We start from the raw sequence: 22,994 nt of genomic DNA, 5'->3' as shown, positions 1-22,994 counted from the left end.
GTTAATATTTTTTTTTTATGTGAAATAAAGCATATTTCATTTGTAACATTAAAGGGGTACTCCACTGGTAAACTTTTTTTTTTTTTAAATCAACTGGTGTTCTTCTATTTAAAAATCTTTGCTGTATGCTCCACAGGAAGTTCTTCTATTTTTGAATTTCCTTTCTGTCTGACCACGGTGTTCTCTGCTGACACCTCTGTCCATGTCAGGAACTGTCCAGAGTAGGAGCAAATCCACATAGCAAACCTGGACAGTGCTCTGGACAGTTCCTGGCATGTACAGAGAAGTCAGCAGAGAGCACTGTGGTCAGACAGAAAAGAAATTCAAAAAGAAAATAACTTCCTCTGGAGCATACAGCGGCTGATCTTTTTGAATTTCTTTTCTGTCTGACCACAGTGCTCTCTGCTGACACCTCTGTCCGTGTCAGGAACTGTCCAGAGCAGGATAGGTTTGCCATGTGGATTTGTTCCTGCTCTGGACAGTTCCTGACACAGACAGAGGTGTCAGCAGAGAGCACTGTGGGCAGGCAGAAAGGAAATTCAAAAAGAAAAGAACTTCCTGTGGATCATACAGCAGCTGATAAGTACTGGAAGGGTTAAGATTTTTAAAAATAAGTAATTTACAAATCTGTTTAACTTTCTGGCACCAGTTAATAAAAATTAAAAAATGTTTTCCAGTGGAGTACCCCTTTAAGTATAGCAGAGGTACGGAGTCGCAGTCTAAACCTTTGATGAGACAGGTGGTGGCCTTCAAACTCCGGACTCTTACCGTGTGTCACACTCTGGTGATGGATGGAGAACTCTATCTCAGAGGAGTGCAGGATCTCCGCCAGGCTGCAGGCTTCTCCGCTGCTCCTCTGTGTCACCAGATGACAGGGAAACTCTGAGTGATGATCGAACTCCGGGCAGAAGCTGCGAGCGATTGTGCGCGTGCTGCGAACCTCAAGATCCGGCAGGAAGGAGAGACGGATGATGACGAAAGCGTTCACCCCGACATCTGCACTGTACTGGAAAGAAGGGTCCTGCTGTGCCAGAACTCTGATAGGATATAACAGAACATAAAGCCAATAAGATATAAGGACTGAAGCGGTCGGGTCTAGTATACAGGTGTATGTGAAGGGATTACCTGGCGGCTGCCTGCAGACCAGACACTCTGTGTATCTGCACAGATATAGAGGCCATGCGAGTAGCCAGCACCCCCACAGGGTTTCTGATGGAACGTCTGTAAGTCACATTGACATTCAATAAACCTGAGAAGAAGGCGATGTTATGTGTTACCCAACAGCTTTCCTTTACATACTCACTAGAGCAGTGACAATATATGTGGCTTACCTGAGGACGGGGGATGAGTGTCCGCTGAGGTCTCACTCACTGGAGTAAGCGGCAGGCAGAACGCCTGGATTCCCACTTCTTCTCGATGGTGCATTGTCACCATGGCACACAGACGGGACAGGGGGAGGAGAGCCCTGGCCACAAGCTGGTCCCGGACATTGGGGTAATAATACCTAGGAGAGAAGAATAATTTAAAATGGGCCTTCTCCTTAAAACTAATTTTTGCTATTGCTCTCCTTATGGTAAATAAAAAATCTTTCTAATATATCTTTCTAATGTACGTCATGTAGCCTTCATTGGGGGACACCTTACTGATGGGTATATGCTCTTGCCACTAGGAGGCGCTGACACTAGGAAAAAAAAACCTCGGCTCCTCCCTGGCAGGATAAACCCGCCCACTGGAAGTGAGGTCATCAGTTGTCACAAAGCATTAGGAGAAGCCAACAAAGAAATATGTCCGAAGGACCCTGGAAAGGAATCCCAGATAAAAACACCAGAGCCAGGAAAAGATCATCCGGACAGGACATGAAGAAATGGGTGGGTGCTATGTCCCCAATGAAGGCTACGAGAAAGATTTTACGGCGAGTACAAAAAAATCACCTTTTCTCGGTTGCTCTTCATTGGGGGACACCTATACTGATGGGACGTACCAAAGCAGTCCCCTAGGGTGGGAAGAACAACCACTAGCGAAAGGGAATCAGTCAGAGACCGAATCCCAGTCAACCGGAAAGCTCGCGGATGAGACCCCGGGCCAAAAGTCAACCGAGGCCTGGAACTGAGGGTCCGGAATTTCCCACCGTCCAAGGAGATGGATCAGGATGCCAAAAGGAAGGGACCATCCTTAGTAGAGATTCAAAACCTAGAGTCCACATAGAGAAACAAAGAATTGACTTGAGTACACCAGGTACTGAAGAAGCCAGCAGTCAATGGGTCAAAAAAACAAACATACAAAAAACTGGGTGGACATGGCAACCCTGCAACAAAATATGGAGACATGGAGGAGCCATCTGAAACCCCGGAGGGGTATGAACCTGGACACTGGTGCTGGGTCAAGTTACAAAGATGAGAGTATGAATGCAAGAAAGAAGCAGACTCATCGACATATAGCCTTGGGATGTACACCCCATTAGAGCGAAAACCTGAACCCTGCAAAAAAAGGGGGGCCCCATGCCATGGCAACTGAGCCATCCTGGCCATCGTCAAAGGCAACAGATAAGGTGACTGAGGCACCCTGCACAGGGAAACCAGGGGGTACAGGGGGGCCGTTGTCTGAACCGAACGGGTCGCCCCCTTAGGCCCCAAGGCAGAACAGAGGTGGGGACCTGTGGAATTAAGACCCTAGGAAGGCCAGAGGTACACTCACTGGAAGGAGGGGAGGTGGGCATTAGACGGACAAAGCGTTTGTAACATAAATAGGGACACCGAGACGGCTACTGCATGAAAAAGAGAGAGGCACCAAGCCGCAGCGACAAAAAACACAACAGACACAGCAAATGTCCGGCAGCAGGGATAGGCGTTACCTAATGGGAGAACAGAGATTGCTGCTGATTCTGCGAAGGTCCACTGAACCTGCAGGAGATGCCCAAACCATCTTCTAAAGGTGAAGTGGGTAGAAGCACAGTCGGCACTGCTAATATACCCAACGTATACCACCTATCCTGAGAACGCTTGGTCCATCTGTCCACCAACCACATATAAATGCATCAATAAATACGGTGCTCTGTGGTGCAAAACCAAAGAAGACTTTACATTCCAATTCAGACAATAGCAGATAAATCCACGGCACTCGATGCAGATGAAATACAAACTTTTATTCGCGGTTAAGGCATTACAAAGGCGTCAGGAGGGTGAGAAGCAACGGGACAACGTCCAATGGTCCCTCTGGGACGTCCGCTTCGTAGCGTGTGCTGCTTCCACTGGTCCCTCTGGGACGTCCGCTTCGTAGTGTGTGATGCTTCCACTGGTCCCTCTGGGACGTCCGCTTCGTAGTGTGATGCTTCCACTGGTCCCTCTGGGACGTCCGCTTCGTAGTGTGTGATGCTTCCACTGGTCCCTCTGGGACATCCGTTTTGCAGCACGTGATGCTTCCAATGGACCCTCTGGGACGTCCGTTTTGGAGAGTGTGATGCTTCCAATGGACCCTCTGGGACGTCCGTTTTGGAGCGTGTGATGCTTCCACTGGTCCCTCTGGGACGTCCGTTTTGCAGCGCGTGATGCTTCCAATGGACCCTTTGGGACGTCCGTTTTGGAGCGTGTGATGCTTCCACTGGTCCCTCTGGGACGTCCGTTTTGCAGCGTGTGATGCTTCCAATGGACCCTCTGGGACGTCCGTTTTGGAGCGTGTGATGCTTCCACTGGTCCCTCTGGGACATCAGTTTCGTAGCGTGTGCTGCTTCCACTGGTCCCTCTGGGACATCCGTTTTGCAGCGCGTGATGCTTCCAATGGACCCTCTGGGACGTCCGTTTTGGAGCGTGTGATGCTTCTACTGGTCCCTCTGGGACGTCCGTTTTGCAGCGTGTGCTGCTTCCACTGGTCCCTCTGGGACATCCGTTTTGAAGCGTGTGCTGCTTCCACTGGTACCAGTCGAAGCAGCTTCTCCCCCTTCCACTGGTACCAGTCCCGTTGCTTCTCCCCCTCCTGACGCCTTTATAATGCCTTAACCAGGAATAAAAGTTTGTATTTCCTCTGCATCGAGTGCCGTGGATTTATCTCTGCTCTTGTCTGAATTATCTAGTAAAGGTGTACACCCAGGACTGCTGTCGCAGACACAAGAGATGAAGGATGGATGTGGTGCAGGAGACCATGCAGACAGTCTAATTACAGGTATAAGGTCCAATGAACTACAGAGTCACTGTTTCGGGACCACACATTCAAAGTGGGTCTCTGGACGTCGGCTATGGAGCGGCAGACATGGGAGGAGACCGGGTGGATGAGAAAACCATAGTCTAACTAAGTAGCATAGGGACCAAATCCTACCGAGTCACTGCACTCAGAACCACACACTGAAAGTGGGTTACCAGCCTTCAGCTGTGAGGGGTATTCCAGGATTTTTTTTTATGTGACTATGCTGAAGGGGCTGTAAAGTTAGTATAGTTCATAATATAGTGTCTGTACCTGTGTGTGATGGTTTTCTCACAATTCTTCTGTGATTTTCACCCCAATATTTATTTTTACCAGCATACAAAATGACTGTTGTCTCAGATATTTCCCAGCTTGCAATGCGGCCGAGACCTGACACACTAGTCAGCTGATGACAGGGAGCCTGTCTGCTTCAATGGGTGGAGAGATCAATCTTCAACTAATGCAACAGCTGTAGGCACCCTGATTGAAAACCACAGGTCTTTTGAATGGATGCAGCTCATTTATGTTTCAATGGGTGGGGTGGCTGATGTGTGGGAGGGAGGAAAATGGAATTCTGGGATTTGTAGGCAAAGAAGAAAAACTCAAAAAGGAAATGCCAGTTCACAAAAAGCTAGCCACAGTATTATGGTAATCTCACAACACAGCAATTTAGCCCCAAGACAAGCGCAGACCCTTCCTAAGCATGTCCATTACTGTCTGCCAGGTACGTACTAAAATCACCTTATGGTGGAGAACCCCTTTAAGGTTTTGTTACAGTGTATCAGTCAGTGCAGGCAAGATGTATCAATCTAGATTACATTTTTAAGCTGTCTTTAGTTTATGAATGTAATCTGGATTGATACATCTTGCCTGCGCTGATACACTGTAACAAATCTTAAAGGGGTATTCCAGGAAAAAACTTTTTTATATAGATCAACTGGCTCCAGAAAGTTAAAACAGATTTGTAAATTACTTTTATTAAGAAATCTTATTCCTTCTAGTACTTGCCAGCTGCTGAAGTAGAGTTGTTCTTTTCTGTCCAAATGCTTTCTGGTGACACCTGTCTCGGGAGCTGTCCTGAGTAGGAGCGAATCCCCATAGCAAACCTCTTATGCTCCGGACAGTTCCTGAGACAAGCAGAGGTGTTAGCAGAGAGCACTGTTGTCAGACAGAAAAGAACAACTCAACTTCAGCAGCTGGTAACTATTGGAAGGATTAAGAGCCAGATGATCTTAACAAAAAAAAAAAAAAAAATTAAATAGTTTTTTCCTGGAATACCCCTTTAAAGGGGTACTCCGCCCCTAGACATCTTATCCCCTATCCAAAGGATAAGAGATAAGATGTCAGTTCGCCGGGGTCCCGCTGCTGGCACCCCGCTATCATTACTGCGCAGAGCGAGATCACTCTGCACGTAATGAAGGGCAATAAAGGGGATGGAGCATAGTTACGTCACGGCTCCGCCCCTTGTGACATCACGGCACGCCCCCGTCAATACAAGTCTATGGGAGGGGGCGTGACGGTCGTCACGCCCCCTGCCATAGACTTAGATTAAGGGGACGGGCCGTGATGTCATGAGGGGCGGAGCCATGCTGTCACGCTGCTCCGGCCCCTTATCGCCCGTCATTACGCACAGAGCGAACTCGCTCTGTGCAGTAATGATGGCGGGGTGCCGCAGTGGCGATCCCCGGGGTCCCCAGCAGCGGGACCGTGGCGATCTAACATCTTATCCCCTATCCTTTGGATAGGGGATAAGATGCCAGGGGCGGAGTACCCCTTTAAGAAAAGGAGAGAAATTTGAGCTGCGGAGGTTTTTAGCTCACAGAGGATTCTCTAGACAAAGTGTTTCCCAACCAGAGTGCCTCCAGCTGTTGCAAAACTACAACTCCCTGCATGCTCGGACAGCCTTTGGCTGTCCGGGCATGCTGGGAGTTGTAGTTTTGCAACAGTTGGAGACAAACTGGAAAACACTGTAAAAAAAAATCCTAAGTATCTTACCGGCACCAGATCTCAAAGGTCATCCCTCCTCCTGCAGAGAGGCCTTGCATGGAGAATGCACTGAGCAGCAGCCTCTGCACTGGAGTGTCTGAAGGCGCGACCAAGGAATGACTTTGCCGATCATTGAAGACAGGATCTGGTATGCAAAGGGTGGTGGCCGTACGGACTGGCTTCAGACTCAAGCCTAAAAATAAAAAATACAGAAAGAGAAACCTAAATAACTTTTTTTTTTAATTATAAAACTTCTCATGGGTCATAATCTCCACGACTGACTCCTCGTACCTCTCTCTGGCAGCTCTGTACCTAGACCGGTTACTGAAGAATGTACTGGGAAGAAATACTGTACGAAGCAGTCGGCCTCCCCCCACACCGTGGCCTGCAGAGGAGTCAGACCCTTCACGTTTTCCACATGTATGTCAAACACGTGGTCGGTGCTGCTCTCTGAAGTCCGGGACGCCTGGACGAATGACTGTGGTGGGTCCAGAAAATGCGTCGGTCTTGGCATTGGTGCCGCCGGGGTCCCCTCCTCGTTTTTTAGCCTCTGTAGAGCCACCACTTGGTCTCCTGATCCCATGGCGAGCAGAACCCTGAGTTGGCCGCGTTCGCAACCGGTGAACATGTCGAAGATTGGAACAAAGCTGTCCACCGCAACCACCGGGTACTGAGCTTGGAGTAGAAGACGGCAAATTTTTGGATCACTGCAAAAAAAAAAAAAAAAAATAATAATAACATTTATTTTTTTAAAGGGTACCTTTCATCAAAAAAACTTTTGATATATTATAGATTAATGTATGCAGAATAACTTTCCAATAGCATGTTATTAAAAAATATGCTTCTTTCTATTTAATTTTCCACTTTGAAAAAATGACCACTAGGGGTCTCCCTACCAGTCCTTTTTTTATAGATTTCAGACTCCTGCAGGAGTCCTAAATCTCAGACTGCAGCCGGGACACAGACAAACTCTGCCAGGGAGCAGTGCTGAGCTTGTCTGTGTCCCGGATGCAGTCTGAGATTTAGGACGCCTGCATGAGTCTGAAATCTATAAAAAAAAGGACTGGTAGGGAGACTCCTAGTGGTCATTTTTTCAAAGTGGAAAATTAAATAGAAAGAAGCATATTTTTTAATCACATGCTATTGGAAAGTTATTCTGCATACATTAATCTATAATATATCAAAAGTTTTTTTGATGAAAGGTACCCTTTAATTTATTTTTATTACAAATAAATAAAATACAAAGATGAAAAATGGAGACGGAGGCACACTGCCTGTTGGCATTACGTAGACAGGCATAATACACTGCACTACCATTGTATAATATATCAACGATCAGTAGATCGCATGTGAAAATGTCTTAGTGGGACTAAAAAAAATAAAATAAAAGGTTTTAGTAAAATAATTAAAAGAAAAAAAAAAAACAACAAAAACAAACTTCTTCCGCCCAAAAATAAAAATGCATCAATTCCTCTTAAAAAGTTATTGTTTTGTATAAAACACATAGCTAAAAAAAATAAAAATAAATCACCACAACCTTAACCTGAAAACAATACTAATACAGACTAAAGTTTTCGCAAAGAAAAAAATAAATCTAGTCCCCACCCAGCTTCATAAATACAAAACTTGTTATATGAACCTCAAAATGGTGCCATTTTTAAAAAAGTACAACTTGTCCTGCAAAATCAAGCCTAATATGCCTAGATCAACTAATAAATAAATAAATTTGATGTCATAAGACTTAGAATGGGATGATGAAAAAAAATGAAGAACAGTGTTAGGCTGCATTCACACTGCGGTTGGAGCGTACGGCTGCTGGATCCGGCTGGGGAGGGGAAAACCGTGCGCTCCCGTACCCCAGCCAGACCAGTGCCAAACTCCATTGACTTTAATGAGCCGAGCGAAGTCAAACAGTGGCTACGGTCGGCTTATTTCTGGCCCGTATCTGGTTTTGTGACCAGACCTAAAACTGCAGTAAATGGCCGTCCGGAGTCCCTGTTTGATTCCAGTTGGCTCATTAAAGTCAATGGAGTTTGGCACCGGTCCAGCTGGGGTACGGGAGCGTGCGGTTTTCCCCTCCCCAGAGGGATCCGGCAGCCGTACGCTCCAACCACAGTGTGAATGCAAAGGGATATTTAGGTAGTTTTAATCTTATCCCCTATCTACAGTATAGGGGATAAATGTATGTTCGCAGGGGGTCTGACAGCTGGGGCCCCTGCAATCTCCTGCCTGAAGCCCCAGTGTTCTAAAGATTTTTGTTCAGAATACGGGCTCTCCTCGTGCGCGGAGAGGCGGTGGTCGACACTATACTCCAGTATCTTCGGCTCTCTCATAGACTGTGCATGGAGGTGGAATGTCCTCTCTGTGCACGAGGAGAGCCCGTATTCTGAACAAATATCTTTAGAACACTGGGGCGTCAGGCAGGAGATCGCAGGGGTCCAAGCTGTCGGTCCCCCCTCAAACATACATTTAGCCCCTATACTGTGGATAGGGGATAAGATGAAAAGTACTGGAGTTCCCTTAAAGGAGTCCTCCGGGATAAGAAAACGTATCCCCTATCCTAAGGATAGGGGATAAATTTTAGATCGCGGGGGGGTCCAACCGCTGGAGCCTCCCACGATCTCCCGTATGGGGCAACCGGCAGTCAGTAGCCAGGGGGCGTGTCCGACCACCGCATGACACGGCAGCCGACACGCCCCCTCAATACATCCGCCTCTGCCATAGAAATGTATTGAGGGGGCGTGTAGGCCGCCGCCTCATGCGGCGGTCGGACACGCCCCCTGGCCGCTGACTGCTGGGGCCCTGTACAGGAGATCATGGGGGGGCCCCAGCGGTCGGACCCACCACGATCTGACACTTATCCCCTATCCTTAGGATAGAGGAGAAGTTTCATATCCCGGAGTTCTCCTTTAATACAAAAAGCTAGAAATGATAGACATACATGGCAGAAATGATCCAGCAGAACAACATGATACTGTTACCTGAAGGACATGTAGAACTGATGTAGGGGGAGTTTGGCCAGGCCCAAGAGCTGATCTGTACTTGGGTTGGGGACTTTATTCCAGACTTCAATGATCATCACGTTATTCTTCATTTTTTCAAGGAGCCGACTTGTCAGAGTGACAGGAGCCACCTGTAAAAATTCAGAAGCATTTAACATTCTGAAAAAAGAAAAAAAATTAAAATAGAAAAACCTAAATCAGGTGGTTCAGGGAGAGCTAAATCTGCTCTATAGTGCGAGGACTCAATAAATAGCTCCCTAAATCTCAGCTTCCTGCACTCTGAAAGGATGATAGGAAAGGGTTAATGATACTTTGGCGCGCGGTTTGCATCTGCATTCATTCTTCTTTCATGCTTTTGGTCATAGGAACAGAAAAAAACAAAACAATTCTGGAACTGTCAGGATGGACCCCACTGACTTGTCATAGGGTCCGGCCATCGCGTTCTTCATTCATCAGATAAAATAGTGTAGAGTGTTATACTAGAATTTCCGGCACAAGTGATGAGATTTGCTATGGAGAGGAAGCTCACCGTAACACGCCAGTGCGAATGTACCCTAAAAACACTACACTACACTAACACATAATAAAAGGGTAAAACACTACATATACACCCCCTTACTAGGGATGTAAGAAAAAATCGATTCTCGCGATAATCGCGATTTTTCATTTGCCGATACAGAATCGATTCAAAATATTTTTGAATCGATTCTTTTAGGGATGTGGAATTTTTAATAAAACGCACTTTTCTTACCTGCCAACGAGCCCGCGGAGCTCCGGTACAGGTGTTCGGTCCCCGGGCTGTATTCTTCTTACTTCCTGTTAGTCCGGCACGTCACATGGAGCTTCAGCCTATCACTGGCCGCAGCGATGTCCCGCCTCCGCTGGTGATAGGCTGAAGCTCCATGTGACGTGCCGGACTAACAGGAAGTAAGAAGAATACAGCCCGGGGACCGAACACCTGTACCGGAGCTCCGCGGGCTCGTTGGCAGGTAAGATAAAGTGCGTTTTATTTTATTTTGCAGCCCGGACGGGATAACATAAAAAAAAGTGTGCACCGGAGTACTAGATCGCCGCTGTCAAAGCTGACAGCGGCGTCTATTGGGATCTATGAATGCTCCCAGGTGGGCGATATATCGCGATGTATCGTCACCTAGACGGTATCGCGATATATCGCGATATATCGAATCGCCACACTGGTATCGCGATTCGAATCGAATCGCCAAATTCTTGGCGATTCACACCCCTACCCCTTACACTGTCCCCCCCAATAAAAATGAAAAACTTATTGTACGGCAGTGATTCCAAAACGGAGCCTCCAGCTGTTGCAAAACAACAACAACTCCCAGCATTTCCGGACAGCCACTGACTGTCCAGGCATGCTGGGAGTTTAGCAACAGCTGGAGGCACCCTGTATGGGAATCACTGGCGTAGAATACCCCTATGTCCACCCCTATGCAATCCCTAATTTAGTCCTCAAATGCGCATGGCGCTCTCTCACTTCGGAGGCCTGTCGTATTTCAAGGATATCGGCCATCAGCTATCAGCAGCCGGGAGCTGCCGCGCATGACCCCGGCATCGCGCCGATTCTGGCAGTCAGGTATAGGACGTAAATGTACGTCCTGGAGCGTTAAGTACCACCGCACCAGGACGTACACTTACGCCCTTCGTCGTTAAGGCGTTAAAATGGTATGTGTAAAAGCCCCAATTGCTAAGAAAGGGAAAGAGGAGCTTCATGAATAAAATACAGTGGTCCCTCAACATATGATGGTGATCCGTTCCAAATGGACCATCGTTTGTTGAAACCATCGTATGTTGAGGGATCCGTGCAATGTAAAGTATAAGACCGTGTTCTACAACTCCCAGCATGCCCGGACAACCAGCAGCTGTCCGGGCATGCTGGAAGTTGTAGTTTTGCAACATCTGGAGGTCCGCAGGTTGAAGACCACTGGTATAGGCGGTTATACAGTACTCACCTGTCCCCGCCGCTCACCGCTGCCCTGGATGTCGCCCTCCATTGCTGTCGCCGCGTCCCCGGACCATCTCTTCATCACCGTCATCATGTTGCTGCGCACGCCGCTCCTATTGGATGACGGGATGGCGTGCTCGATGACGACGATGGAGAGCGACGGCGATGCAGTGGATCCCGAAGAGGACAGTTCGGAGCACCGGTACAGGTGAGTGACACCCACCGGACCACACGGGGCACCTTAAACGGCTATCCAGTGGCAGCTGAAGCAGTCTGCGCTGCCGGATAGCCGTTTATGCGATGGCCCAGACATAAAAAAGCATTGTATGTTGATGCTGCCTCTGAGAGGCCATCGTATGTTGAAATGATCGTATGTCGGGGCCATTGTAGGTCTGTGGGTCACTGCATTACAAAAGTTTTCTGTATTAAAATATACACTGACGTATACAATAAAAAAACAAACAAACATAAAGCTAAATATGTTGTAGGAAACCATGACTTGTTCATCTTCCATAGTAGTGGTCTCCAACCTGCGGACCTCCAGATGTTGCAAAATTAAAACTCCCAGCATGCCCGGACAGCCAACGGCTGTCCGGGCATGCTGGGAGTTGTAGTTTTGCAACATCTGGAGGTCCGCAGGTTGAAGACCGCTGCTCTATAGAGAAAAACAGCAGCGGTTACCTGAGAGAAGTTGAAGGGGGGCTGGTTGCTGCCCCACACTACAGCGGAGCGAGTGGCTTCCTGGGTAGAGAACAGTTTGCAGTTCAGATATGGATTACAAATGGAGGAATATTCGGGGGTGCACACTAAGCCCTTGCCTGCAGGCACCATGAGGATAACATGCAGTAATAAGCCAGTCTCCTCTTCTGCCTCCAGTACTTGTTGTGTCCGTGCTCTTTGGGGAGGCTCTGTCTGATGGGGGGTGTGAGGTTTAGCAGGGGAGATTGAAGGTGGGGGCTCCTCTGGAGAGTCCTCTGTGTACGACTGATCTTCAGCCTCCATGATGCTCACGTTGGGTCTGGAGAGTGAAGCCGATGAGTCCGCCACTCTTAAAGATGACTTCTCTGGGATCTTAGAGAACTCTCTGCTTTCTCCAGCAATGGCTACTGACACCTGTCACAGAGGAATTGGATAAATGCGATAAACAATCTGTCCGATAGATGGAACTATATATCACCAGTAATGTTCCCTCTGGTCACAGGGACAGAGAAAACCGATGTACAGAGTGAGAAACCCGCGAACAGCATCTCCTATCCAAGCAGTGCAGACATTACCTTCAGGGGCCCAACCTCTACTAATTCCCCCTGAGTCTCCGAGCACCGAACTGAAAGGGACTGCGAGACGAAGAGATCCTGAGATCGGAGAACATCGCGAAGGGACAGAACGGCGGAGCCAAGAAGTCCGGGCTGAGGAGACAAACACAAGACGCATTTAACATTGCTCAAGTGTAAAAATATGGAGGTGCTTTGGGAAAATGCCTGCACATAGATCTAACTTCTTAAAGGAAAACTGTCAGCTTGCTCCCCCCGCACTAACCAGCGGTACTATCGGCCAAAACTTTCTGTATATGCTAATTAGGTGCTAGCTGGCACAGGCGGGGTTACTGGCACTCTGACATTAGCTGCCACCGTCCGCAGCGCCGGCCAGCTCATCAATATTCCTTCCCTCCCTCTTCTCCCCGCTCTGTAATGAAGAGGGAGGGAGGCGGAGGGAGGGGAGGAATATTGATGAGCTGGCCGGCGCTGTGGCCGCCGGCAGTGACGTCAGAGTGCCAGTTACCCTGCCTGTGCCAGTTAGCAGCTAATTAGCATATACAGAAAATCAAAGATTTCGGAGGGGTGGATCCGGGCACTGTAGGCATCAAACTGATCCGCCCCTCTGAAATCTTCGATTTTCTGTATATGCTAATTAGGTGCTAACTGGCAGAGACGGGGTAACTGGCACTCTGACGTCACCGCCGCCGGCCGCAGCGCCGGCCGGCTCATCAGTATTCCTCCCCTCCCTCCGCCTCTCCCTCTTTACACAGAGCGGGGAGAAGAGGGAGAGACAGAGGGAGGGGAGGAATATTGACGAGCTGGGCGGCGCTGAGGACAGCGCCGCCCAGCTTGCTCCCCTCGCACTCCCCTGTCAGCTTGCTCCCCTCGCACTAACCAGCAGTACTAGCTGGTAGTGTGGGGGAGCAAGCTGACAGTTATCCTTTAAAGGGAAACTCCAGTGCTCCAGCGTTCTGAACATTTTGTTCAGAACGCTCGGAGCCAGAGGCTGTGATAGTGAATTCACGCCACGCCCCCTCCATTCATGTCTATGGGAGGGGGCGTGTCGACAGACACGCCCCTCCCATAGACATGAATGGATGGGGGGTAGCGTGACATCACAACCACTGCCGCAGAAACCTGGCATTTGTTTAGAACGCCGGGTGCTGCGGGTGATCGTAGGGGGAGTGCCCAAGCAGCGGGACCCCCGTGATCAGACATCTTATCGTAAGATAACTAGCAGAGGAGTACCCCTTTATGGACACATTTTAGTTTTTCCTAGAGATGAGAATGAGAACTGAGCGAAGGGCACGGCCATGTGCTTCTCTCCCTGCTCTGTGTTTATGGACTCCCCATAGACTTACATTATGAGTCCATCCAGGTCACGTGACAAAGAGCCTGGAGAGAACACGCTAAGCACACACGGCTTATTCTCTTGATCAATTACAACCCCAACTGATCAAAACTATTAATATGACTCTACAACATATCAAAAGTTATTATTATTTTTTTTTTCATGACAGTGCCCATTTAAAGCAGGAAAATAGGTGGCAGTAAATCTTGACCAAGGGGCAAGCTGCCTGGCATTGTGGGATCTGTACCTTTTTCTGGGTGCTCTTCCTCATGAAGATGCGGAAGGTCAGGCCGGAGTCCCACCAGTGCTGGATCATTGGTCCGTGGAATACGACAGGAAACACAAATCTTTGGTGGAATTTTACAACTGTGACAAAGAAATGAAATGACTTCTGACTGTATGAAGTAAGTGATAAGGTAATACCAGGGTTAAAAGGGGTTATCCAGGAAAAAAGTTTTTTTTATAATATATACCGTATTTATCGCCTAAAGTCTATGTGCGTGTTATACGCCGATAAGCCGCTGCAGTTCAATGATTTAAAGCGGGCGCTTTAAATCAATGAACTGCAGCGGCTTTGCAGGTTGGCTGCCGGATTCCCTGCCCCTGCCTGCCCTGGGGTCTAGAGCCCTGCTGCAGGCCCTTGTCTCCCGCTGGCTATCAGCGCCGCTGCCCGTTCTCTCCCCCTGACTATCGGTGCCAGCGCCCCATTGCCAGTGCCGATAGCCAGGGGGAGAGGAGCGGCGCCAGCAATGGGGCAGCCGACAGACAGGGGGAGTGAAGGGGCAGTGGGACCCATTGCCTGCGCCGCTGCCTCGTTGCCTCCCCCATCCCCGGTTGCATAATTACCTGTTGCCGGGGTCGGGTCCGTGCTGCTTCAGGCCTCCGGTGTGCGTCGCCTGCGTTGTTGCTATGCGCTGCACGGCGCGGCGCATGACGTCAGTGCGCCGCGCCGTGCAGTGCATAGCAACAACGCAGGGGACGCACACCGGAGGCCTGAAGCAGCGCGGACCCGACCCCGGCAACAGGTAATTATGCAACCGGAGATGGGGGGGAGGCAGCGGGGCATACTTCTATTAAAAACTCTTAATCCTTTCAGTACTTATGAGCTGCTGAAGTTGAGTTCTTTTCTAAGTGCTCTCTGATGACACCTGTCTCGGGAACTGTCCAGAGTAGAAGCAAATCCCCAGAGCAAACCTCTTCTACTCTGTGCAGTTCCCGAGACAAGCAGAAATGTCAGCAGAGAGCACTGTTGCCGGACAGAAAAGAACAACTCAACTTCAGCAGCTGATATTTATTGGAAGGATTAAGATTTTTTAATAGAAGTAATATACAATCTGTTTAACTTTCTGGAGCCAGTCGATATATAAAAAAATTTTTTATCTCCTGGAATACCCCTTTAGATGGGCACTAATTTTTGCTATTGCACTATGGTAAATAAAAAAATCTTTCAAATATACTTTGGTTTAAAAAAAGAAAAATGTTTTCTAGGTTTTGTGTTTAAAAAAAGCCACCATTGGGTGTCTCCCTACTTGTCCAGAGCACATTTCCACCCCATCTCTTTCACAGACTTTGGACTCCTGCTGGCCTGACAGAAGTCCAAAAATCAGGAAATGCAGTCTGGAGTGCTGAGGGGGGTGTGTGCAGTCTTAGCCAATCATAGCTCATCTCGCACTGAGCTGCTCTGAGCTATGTTATCCGGCATCGGGAGCTCGTGATGTCATAGCCCTGCCCCTCATGACATCACACCCTGCCCCCTCAATGCAAGTCTATGGTAGGGGGGCGTGACAGCCACCACGCCCCCTCCCATAGACTTTCATTGAGGGGGCGGGGCGTGACATCATGAGGGGGCGGGCTATGACGTCACAAGCTCCCGGCTCCAGCGTTTGGAACAGTTTGTTCCAAACGCTGAGGAGCAGAGTACCCCTTTAAGTATTTTCATGTGTCTGACAACAATAACAATCGATCACATCAGTCCCTGTCTTCAGACGCTCACTACTAAAAAAAACAAAACAAAAAAAAAAACAACAACATGTGAACACAGCCCAAAGACTTCAATTCTTCATAAAACACCTCAATAGTGACTATAGGTCATATCACGTTCTCCTCACAGCAATATTTCTCTAAAGAAACGCACTTTGAATAAGAAAACGCATCAAATCTGCACATAAATGTGAACTGACCCCCAACCCACCTATGAGTCTAATCAGTCCGCCTGGGTGACCTCCAGCACCAGCAGCCGAATTAGATGGCCAGGTGCAGTAATTAGACTCCACCCCATTTCTCTGCAAAGCCAGAGGGTTCATGTGAAATGTAGGCAGCATTAGGATATCATTTTAGTGATAGAATTGCAATCAGTATGGCCGAAAACCCCCATACCTGCCACATCAGCTAAAATAAGGAGATTTTTTAACACTCACCATAAAATCTCTTCCTCGAAGGATCCATTGGGGGACAAAGACCGTGGGTGTATCTTGCTGTCTCTAGGAGGTGTGACACTATGGTAATAAAAAAGTCAGCTCCTCCCAGCAGGATATACCCGCCTTCAAGCTCTGAGCTAGTCAGTTTAAGTTCCAGAGCAATAGGAGGAGACCAATAGGTCAAGGAAAAACCCAAAACTGTCCGAGAACCAGAAGGAAAAAAAACATAACTGAACACACCCTCGGACAGAGAACCAAAGAAAAAAAAAAAAAAAGGGTGGGAGCTGTGTCCCCCAATGGATTCTTCGAGAAAGATTTTACGGTAAGTGTTAAAAAATCTCCTTTTCCCTATCGGCTCCATTGGGGGACAAAGACCGTAGGACGTACCAAAGCTGTCCCTTGGGTGGGCAGATAAGTAATCAGGCAGACGGCTGGTCCACTGCCGCCTGCAACACTTTACGGCCCAGACTGACATCAGCCGATGCAAAAGTATTAACTTGGTAAAAACCTCGAGAAAGTGTGCAAAGACGACCGGGTAGCCGCCTTGCAAATCTGCGAGGCCGAGGCTCTATTCTGGAGAGCCCAGGATGCCCAAACAGAACGAGTGGAATGAGCCACAACCCTGAAAGGAGGAATCTTCCCCTTACAGCGAAGGCTTCCGAAATGGCCGACAGGATCCACCGAGAAATGGTGGCCTCGGAAGCAGGATGTCCCTTGAGACGACCTTCCGAAGGACGAAAAAGGAATCACACTGACGAAACGAAGAAGTGATGGAGAGATAAGACCGAACAGCTCGAACTACGTCCAGCTTGAGTAGCAAGCGCTCCTTAGAATGAGAAGGAACCGGACAAAAGGACGGGAGGACAATGTCCTCATTGAGATGAAAGGCCGAGACCACCTTAGGTAAAAAGGAAGGATCTGACCGGAAAACGACCTTGTCCAGGTGGATCACCAGAAACGGAGAACGGCAGGAAAAAGCTGCCAATTCAGACACCCCCCGGACGGAGGTGATAGCCACAAGAAATGCCACTTTTCAAGAAAGGAGGCGGAGAGACACCTCTCTAAGGGGCTCAAAGGGTGCACCCTGGAGGGCACTCAGGACCAATTCAAGTCCCAAGAGGGAGACGGTGACCGATAAGGAGAAACAGCGTGCGCCACTCCTTGCAGGAAGGACCGGACATGAGGATTAGAAGCAAGGGGCCACTGGAAAAGAACAGTAAGGACCGAAACCTGACCTTTAAGAGAACTGAGAGACAACCCCAGTTCCAACCCCGACTGCAAAAAGGAGAGAAGACGGGGGACCGAGAAGGTCACCGGGGAGAAGTCCTGAGCTTCACACCAACGAAAATAAGACCGCCAAGTACGGTGGTAAATTCTTGCGGAGGAGGGCTTACGAGCCTTGAGCATGGTGTGAAAGACTGGGTGAGAGAACCCGCGGGCCCTCAAAAACGCGGTCTCAACCGCCACGCCGTCAAATACAGCGACTGTAAATTGGGGTGGCAGAGAGGACCCTGAGATAGTAGGACCGGGTGGGGCGGAAGGCGCAGAGGAGCGTCGTCCAGGAGCTTGACAACGTCGGCGTACCACGACCTTCGGGGCCATCTGGAGCTAAAAAGAATGACGGAAATGTCCTCTGCCTCGAGCTTCCTCAGCACCCTGGAAAGGAGCGGAAGAGGAGGGAACAGATAAGGTGGGGCGAACCCCGCCCAAGGAAACACTAGGGCGTCCACGGCCAAAGATTGAGGGTCCCGGACTTGGACACAAACGGAAGAATTTTCCGATTGTGCCGAAACTCGAAGAGATCCACATCCGGAATGCCCCAGAGGCCGCAGAGCTGCATAAAGACCTCAGGATGAAGAGACCACTCGCCGGGGCGGGTCGAGGACTGACTGAGGAAGTCCGCTACTCAGTTGAGCACTCCCGGAATGTGAATTGCCGAAAAGGCCGGAACCTTGTTCTCCGCCCAGGTGAGAAACTTTGTCACCTCGGCCATGGCTGCCGAGCTGCGAGTGCCGCCCTATCGATTTATGTACGCCACGGCCGTGGCGTTGTCCGACTGAACGCGGACAGGACTGAAGACGTGACTGCCAATGAAGAAGACAAAGAAGAATCGCCCGTAATTCCAATATGTTTATCGGAAGAAGTGTCTCCGGAGGAGACCAGAGTCCCTGAACCGTCCAATCCCTGAACACGCCGCCCCAGCCCGACAGGCTGGCATCCGCTGTAACAACCTGCCAGAGAAGGGGAAGAAAGGAGCGAAGCCACCAGAGCAGAGACTGACGGACCCTGAGATGGAGAACAATCTGACAATCGAGGGACAGAGGAGACCTGTTCCATCGAGAGAGAATCGCCAGTTGAAGGGGGCGGTAATGAAAACGGGCAAAGGGTACGGCCTCATAGTTGCCCCCATTCGACCCAGGACTTCCATACAAGTGCGGATGGAGACTGACGACTGGGTCCGAAGGGAGCGGACCCCCGCCCGAAGTGCCAGACGCCTGTCCGGCGGAAGACAAATTCGGGCAGAGGCAGGTCGAATCGAAATCCCAGAACGGTTAGAGACTGGGTAGGACGGAGGACTGACTTGTCCCGGTTGATCATCCCCCCCGAAGTGAATCAGTGTGGAGAGTGACGTCCAGATTCTCCAGAGTCTGGGCTCTGGTTGGAGCCTTGATGAGAGGGTCGCCCAGATAGGATATCACCGAGAAACCCCTCTACCGTAACAATTCCATCACTGGAGCAAGGATCTGTAAAGACCCGAGGAGCCGAGGCTAGACCAAAGGGGAGGGCTACGAATTGAAAATGCCCCTCTGGAACCGGAATCAGAGGTACCGATGATGGGCCGGAAAGATTGGCACATGGAAGTAGGCATCCCTGATGTCCACCGATGAAGGAACTCCCCTTGTTCCAGGGACGCCACCACCGAGCGGAGAGATTCCATTCGGAAGTGGCGGATGAGAAGGAGACGGTTGAGACGCTAGAGGTCTAGGATTGGTCGCACAGAACCATCCTTCTTGGAGACCACAAAAAGATTTGAATAGAAACCCCGAAAACCTTCCCCCGGAGGGGCGGGAACGATAACCCCCTGGAGAAGCAGAGACTGGGGAACCACTCAAAATTGCTTCGCCAGAAGAGGGGATGGGGGGGGGCCCGGGATCGAAAGGAGCAATCTCTTGGAAGGGAGGCGAATTCGATCCGGTAACCGTTGGACACCACGTCCCTGACCCAAGGGTTCCGAATGTGTGAGGTCCAGATGTCTTGGAAAAAACAAGAGACGACCTCCCACCCGAAAAGAAACCGCGGGTGGGGGCCTAACTTCATGCAGAAGTGGGTTCGCGGTTGCCCGGTTTGTGCGCTTGGAGTCCGACTTCCAAGACGGGCGTGCCCGGAACGAGGGAGCCTTCTTGTCCCGCGAGGGCGCTTGCCCGGACCCTTACTGGGGCCAGAGGTCCGAAAGGATCGAAAGAAAAAAAGACTTCCTTTGGGAAGTAGGGAGAGCCTTAGTTTGAGGTAACAAGGAACTCTTACCTCCCGTTGCCTCAGAGAGAATCTCATCAAGGCGTTTGCCAAAAAGACGGCCGCCCGTAAAGGGAAGCTCAGTGAGAGACCTTTTGGAAGCGGCATTCGCATTCCAAGCTTTAAGCCACATAGAGCGGCGGAGGGCCGCTAGGTGACCCACAGCAAAGGCAGAACAACGGGCTGACTGCATGGAAGCTGCGCACAGAAAGTCCCCAGTTTTAGATCCCCATTGGAGAGCCAGAGCAGATAGATCCTCGGGGGGGGGGGGGGGGGGGGGTTGATAAGAAAAAGAGTCAGCTGCTTCAGAAGCTAACTTCGCTAACGATTCTACCTTCTTGTCCGCGGGATACATGAAGGCAGCGGCATCTGCAAGAGGCAGTATAAACGCCTTAGAGATCCGGCAGATTGGTGGTTCCACCGAGGGAGGGCAAGCCACCTTAGCGACAAGGTGTTTGTCAAATGGATAACGCTCTTGAATTGTCCTGATTCCCTGGAATCTCTTGTCTGGATGTTTCCATGCGAATTCCAGAAGGTCATCAAAGTCAGCGAGAGAGCTGAACCTTTTAGGTGCTGGCTTAGTACGATGAAAGGATACTTCTGGATTGACATCCGAAGATCCTGGGTCCTCCAAGGGAAAGGTGTCTCTTATGGCTGTCACCAATGAGTTCACCATAGCAATAGAGTCCGAGCGGTCCTCTGGGTCAGATGCCGGTTCGGAAGCCTCGTCCACTAGTTCACCAGGGGAATGAGAATGAGTAGAGGCAATCTTGTAGGGGGGCGATCCAGACCGGGTACGCGGCTCTGGCGTGGCAGAGCGGCGACTCCAAGAACGTCTTCTAGAGGAGCGACGTTTGTGCCCAGATGATAGGGAGGGGCGGAACCCGCAAGGGGAGCGCCCACGTCTATGGGAAGAATCAATGGGAGAGTCAGACGAGGCACCCCTAGCGTGCTTGTGAGAGCGTGAGGTACAAGGGGACGAAGAGCGGGCCCTCTCAGAGGTCCTGCGCCGGGATGACCCCTTAAAGCGGACACCATTTTGCGGGAAGCCTCAGCCACCGCACGGGAGACTTGGGACAAGTCAGCCAAGCAACCCAGGCTGGAGGAGTGGCTGAACCCACCGGACCGAAGGGGCATCAGGGGGTCTGGGGGAGCAGAGGAGCAGGCAGAGCAAGCGGGCTCAGCGGAGCCAGGCATCTTGGTATTACAGTGCTTACAGGTGTAGTACGTCACTAAATTCCCAGGTTTCTGTTTAAAGGGATGAACAGCCCTGGGTACGGATATAATGGGGTAAAAAGGAGAAGACAGGCACTTTCTCACCCAGATCTATGTCCCCTGTCAGCTGCAGTGGGGAGAAATTACTTTGTGCAGCTAGCTAGACTGATAAGGCCAGCCAATAGGGAGGGAGGGGTGTGCCTGGAGCAAGGCATGAAGTAACTGACCCCTAAACACAGAAAATTGCGCCCCCGGCACTGATTGGGCGCTGCTTCGCGCCTCTGAGAGCTCCCCCTGGTCAGTGGGCGGAGCTACAAGCGTCGAGGAAGAAGTGTCATGGCGCCCACTCCTTGTCCCGAGCGCACCTGCCTGTATATGCGCTCGGGGGAACAGAGTGGGCGGCCAGGGCGCTGGCAGCCTTTGCCGGCGAAATGAAAGTAAAACTGAGCCGGCGCTGAAGCGCCCGGCTCATAGCAGCGCTGCGGCTGCCGCAGCGTATAAGGTGCTATGAAGAGAGATAAGCCGGCGCTGAAAGCGCTCGAGCTGAGAAGCGCCGCGGCTGACAGCCGCATATGAGGCGCTAAGTAGTGTCCAAAAAAACACACACACACACACACACACACACACACTAAAGGAATTTTGTAATATATGCCCCCTTAGTGAAACTGCTCCCACAGCAAATGCAGCCCCTGTTAAAAAAGCCCCAAAAACTGAGGTGGGCCAAAAAAGAGGGTCTCCAGAGGTTGCGAGGCTGTACCTGTGGAAAAAGGTACTTACCTCAGTCAGAAGAACTTATCTAATGGAGTCTTCAGTGAAGTCTTCAGCCAGCTTATGGTCCCTGCATCACGCCTGGCTGCTATGCGCGAGCGAGGCGAGCAGAGACATAGGGGGATCCGGACCCATGAGGTACAACCCAGGCGCTTACCGTTGGCGAGGGGGGGGTTAACAGCGCATATACGCAATGTCTGTGCCCCCTTACTCGCAATGGGGAAACAGGGAACCGCAGTCCCTGAGTCCCCACATGAAAACAGAAAGAAAAAGGAATAGAAAAACTAACACGTCCCTATACTAGGAAAACAAAAAACAGAAGACCAGGTCTGGAGCAAACCAGACCCGTCCACCTCTTTCAGACCCTAAGCTTAAACTGACTAGCTCAGAGCCTGAAGGCGGGTATATCCTGCTGGGAGGAGCTGACTTTTTTTATTACCATAGTGTCACACCTCCTAGAGACAGCAGCATACACCCACGGTCTGTGTCCCCCAATGGAGCCGATAGAGAAAGTTAAATAGTACCTGTCATTTGCAAAACCTTTTGAAATGTCCTAGCAACATGTGAAAAGTTTTTTCAAATGCCAGTGGCCATTTAAAGGGGTTATTCACCATAAGGTGATTTTAGCACCTACCTGGCAGACAGTAATGGACATGCTTAGGAGGGATCTGCGCTCGTCTTTGGGTTAAATGGTTATGATGTGAGATCACCATCTTTTTGTGAACCTCAGTATTTCTTGTTGAGGTTTCCTTTTTTACTACGAATCCCAGAATTCCACTTTCCTACCTCCCACACATCAGCCACCGCACCCATTGAACAACAAACAAGTTAGATTCAATTAAAAAGGCCAGAACTTTCTATTCAGGGTGCCTCCAGCTGTTCAGCTGTTGCTAATTCCCTGTGGTTGCTCCACCCATTGAAGCAGACAGGCTCCCTGTCATCACCTGACTAGTGATGTAATGTCTCGGCCGCACTGCATCCTGGGAAATACCTGAGAGAGGAGTCATTTTGTATGCTATTAAAAATGAACATCCATAGCAAAGATCACATAAGAATATGAGACCAGTGATCAGAGAGACAGGTACAGACACTATATTATGGACTACGCTATCTTCACAGCCCCTGTAGCATAATCAAATAAAAAATAAAAAATTATGGAATACCCCTTTAAGCACAAGGCATACAAGAATTCCCTAATAATAGCCATTGTTGCACTATATAAGTGGGAAAAAAAAATTTCGGGAGTGCTTCTTTAACATACTATTATATAGACTAAATCAGTGTATTTCAAGCAGGGTGCCTCCAGCTGTTGCAAAACTACAACTCCCAGCATGCCAGGACAGCCTT

General features: G+C 49.7%; 1 protein-coding gene across 3 annotated transcripts in view; it reads right to left on the bottom strand.

Moving 5' to 3' along the window:
* The window catches only part of C2CD3 (C2 domain containing 3 centriole elongation regulator), a 97,684-nt gene that overhangs the window by 36,818 nt on the left and 37,872 nt on the right, over positions 1 to 22,994 (bottom strand). For all 3 annotated transcript variants that reach the window (XR_008889436.1, XM_056561115.1, XM_056561113.1), the window contains exons 12-20: positions 13,982 to 14,100; positions 12,402 to 12,533; positions 11,809 to 12,240; positions 9,141 to 9,292; positions 6,451 to 6,866; positions 6,169 to 6,352; positions 1,332 to 1,504; positions 1,126 to 1,249; positions 769 to 1,037 (exon numbers count right to left, since the gene is read on the bottom strand). Coding sequence is in view for 2 of the 3 variants with exons in the window: in XM_056561115.1 (XP_056417090.1) it covers positions 769 to 1,037; positions 1,126 to 1,249; positions 1,332 to 1,504; positions 6,169 to 6,352; positions 6,451 to 6,866; positions 9,141 to 9,292; positions 11,809 to 12,240; positions 12,402 to 12,533; positions 13,982 to 14,100 (2,001 nt within the window). In the remaining variant the exon portion in view is untranslated. The remainder of the gene's footprint in view (positions 1 to 768; positions 1,038 to 1,125; positions 1,250 to 1,331; positions 1,505 to 6,168; positions 6,353 to 6,450; positions 6,867 to 9,140; positions 9,293 to 11,808; positions 12,241 to 12,401; positions 12,534 to 13,981; positions 14,101 to 22,994) is intronic.

The sequence above is a fragment of the Hyla sarda genome, chromosome 2, assembly GCF_029499605.1.
Source record: "Hyla sarda isolate aHylSar1 chromosome 2, aHylSar1.hap1, whole genome shotgun sequence".
In the NCBI taxonomy this organism is placed as follows: domain Eukaryota; kingdom Metazoa; phylum Chordata; class Amphibia; order Anura; family Hylidae; genus Hyla; species Hyla sarda.
This window is presented reverse-complemented; position numbering and strand designations above follow the sequence as displayed.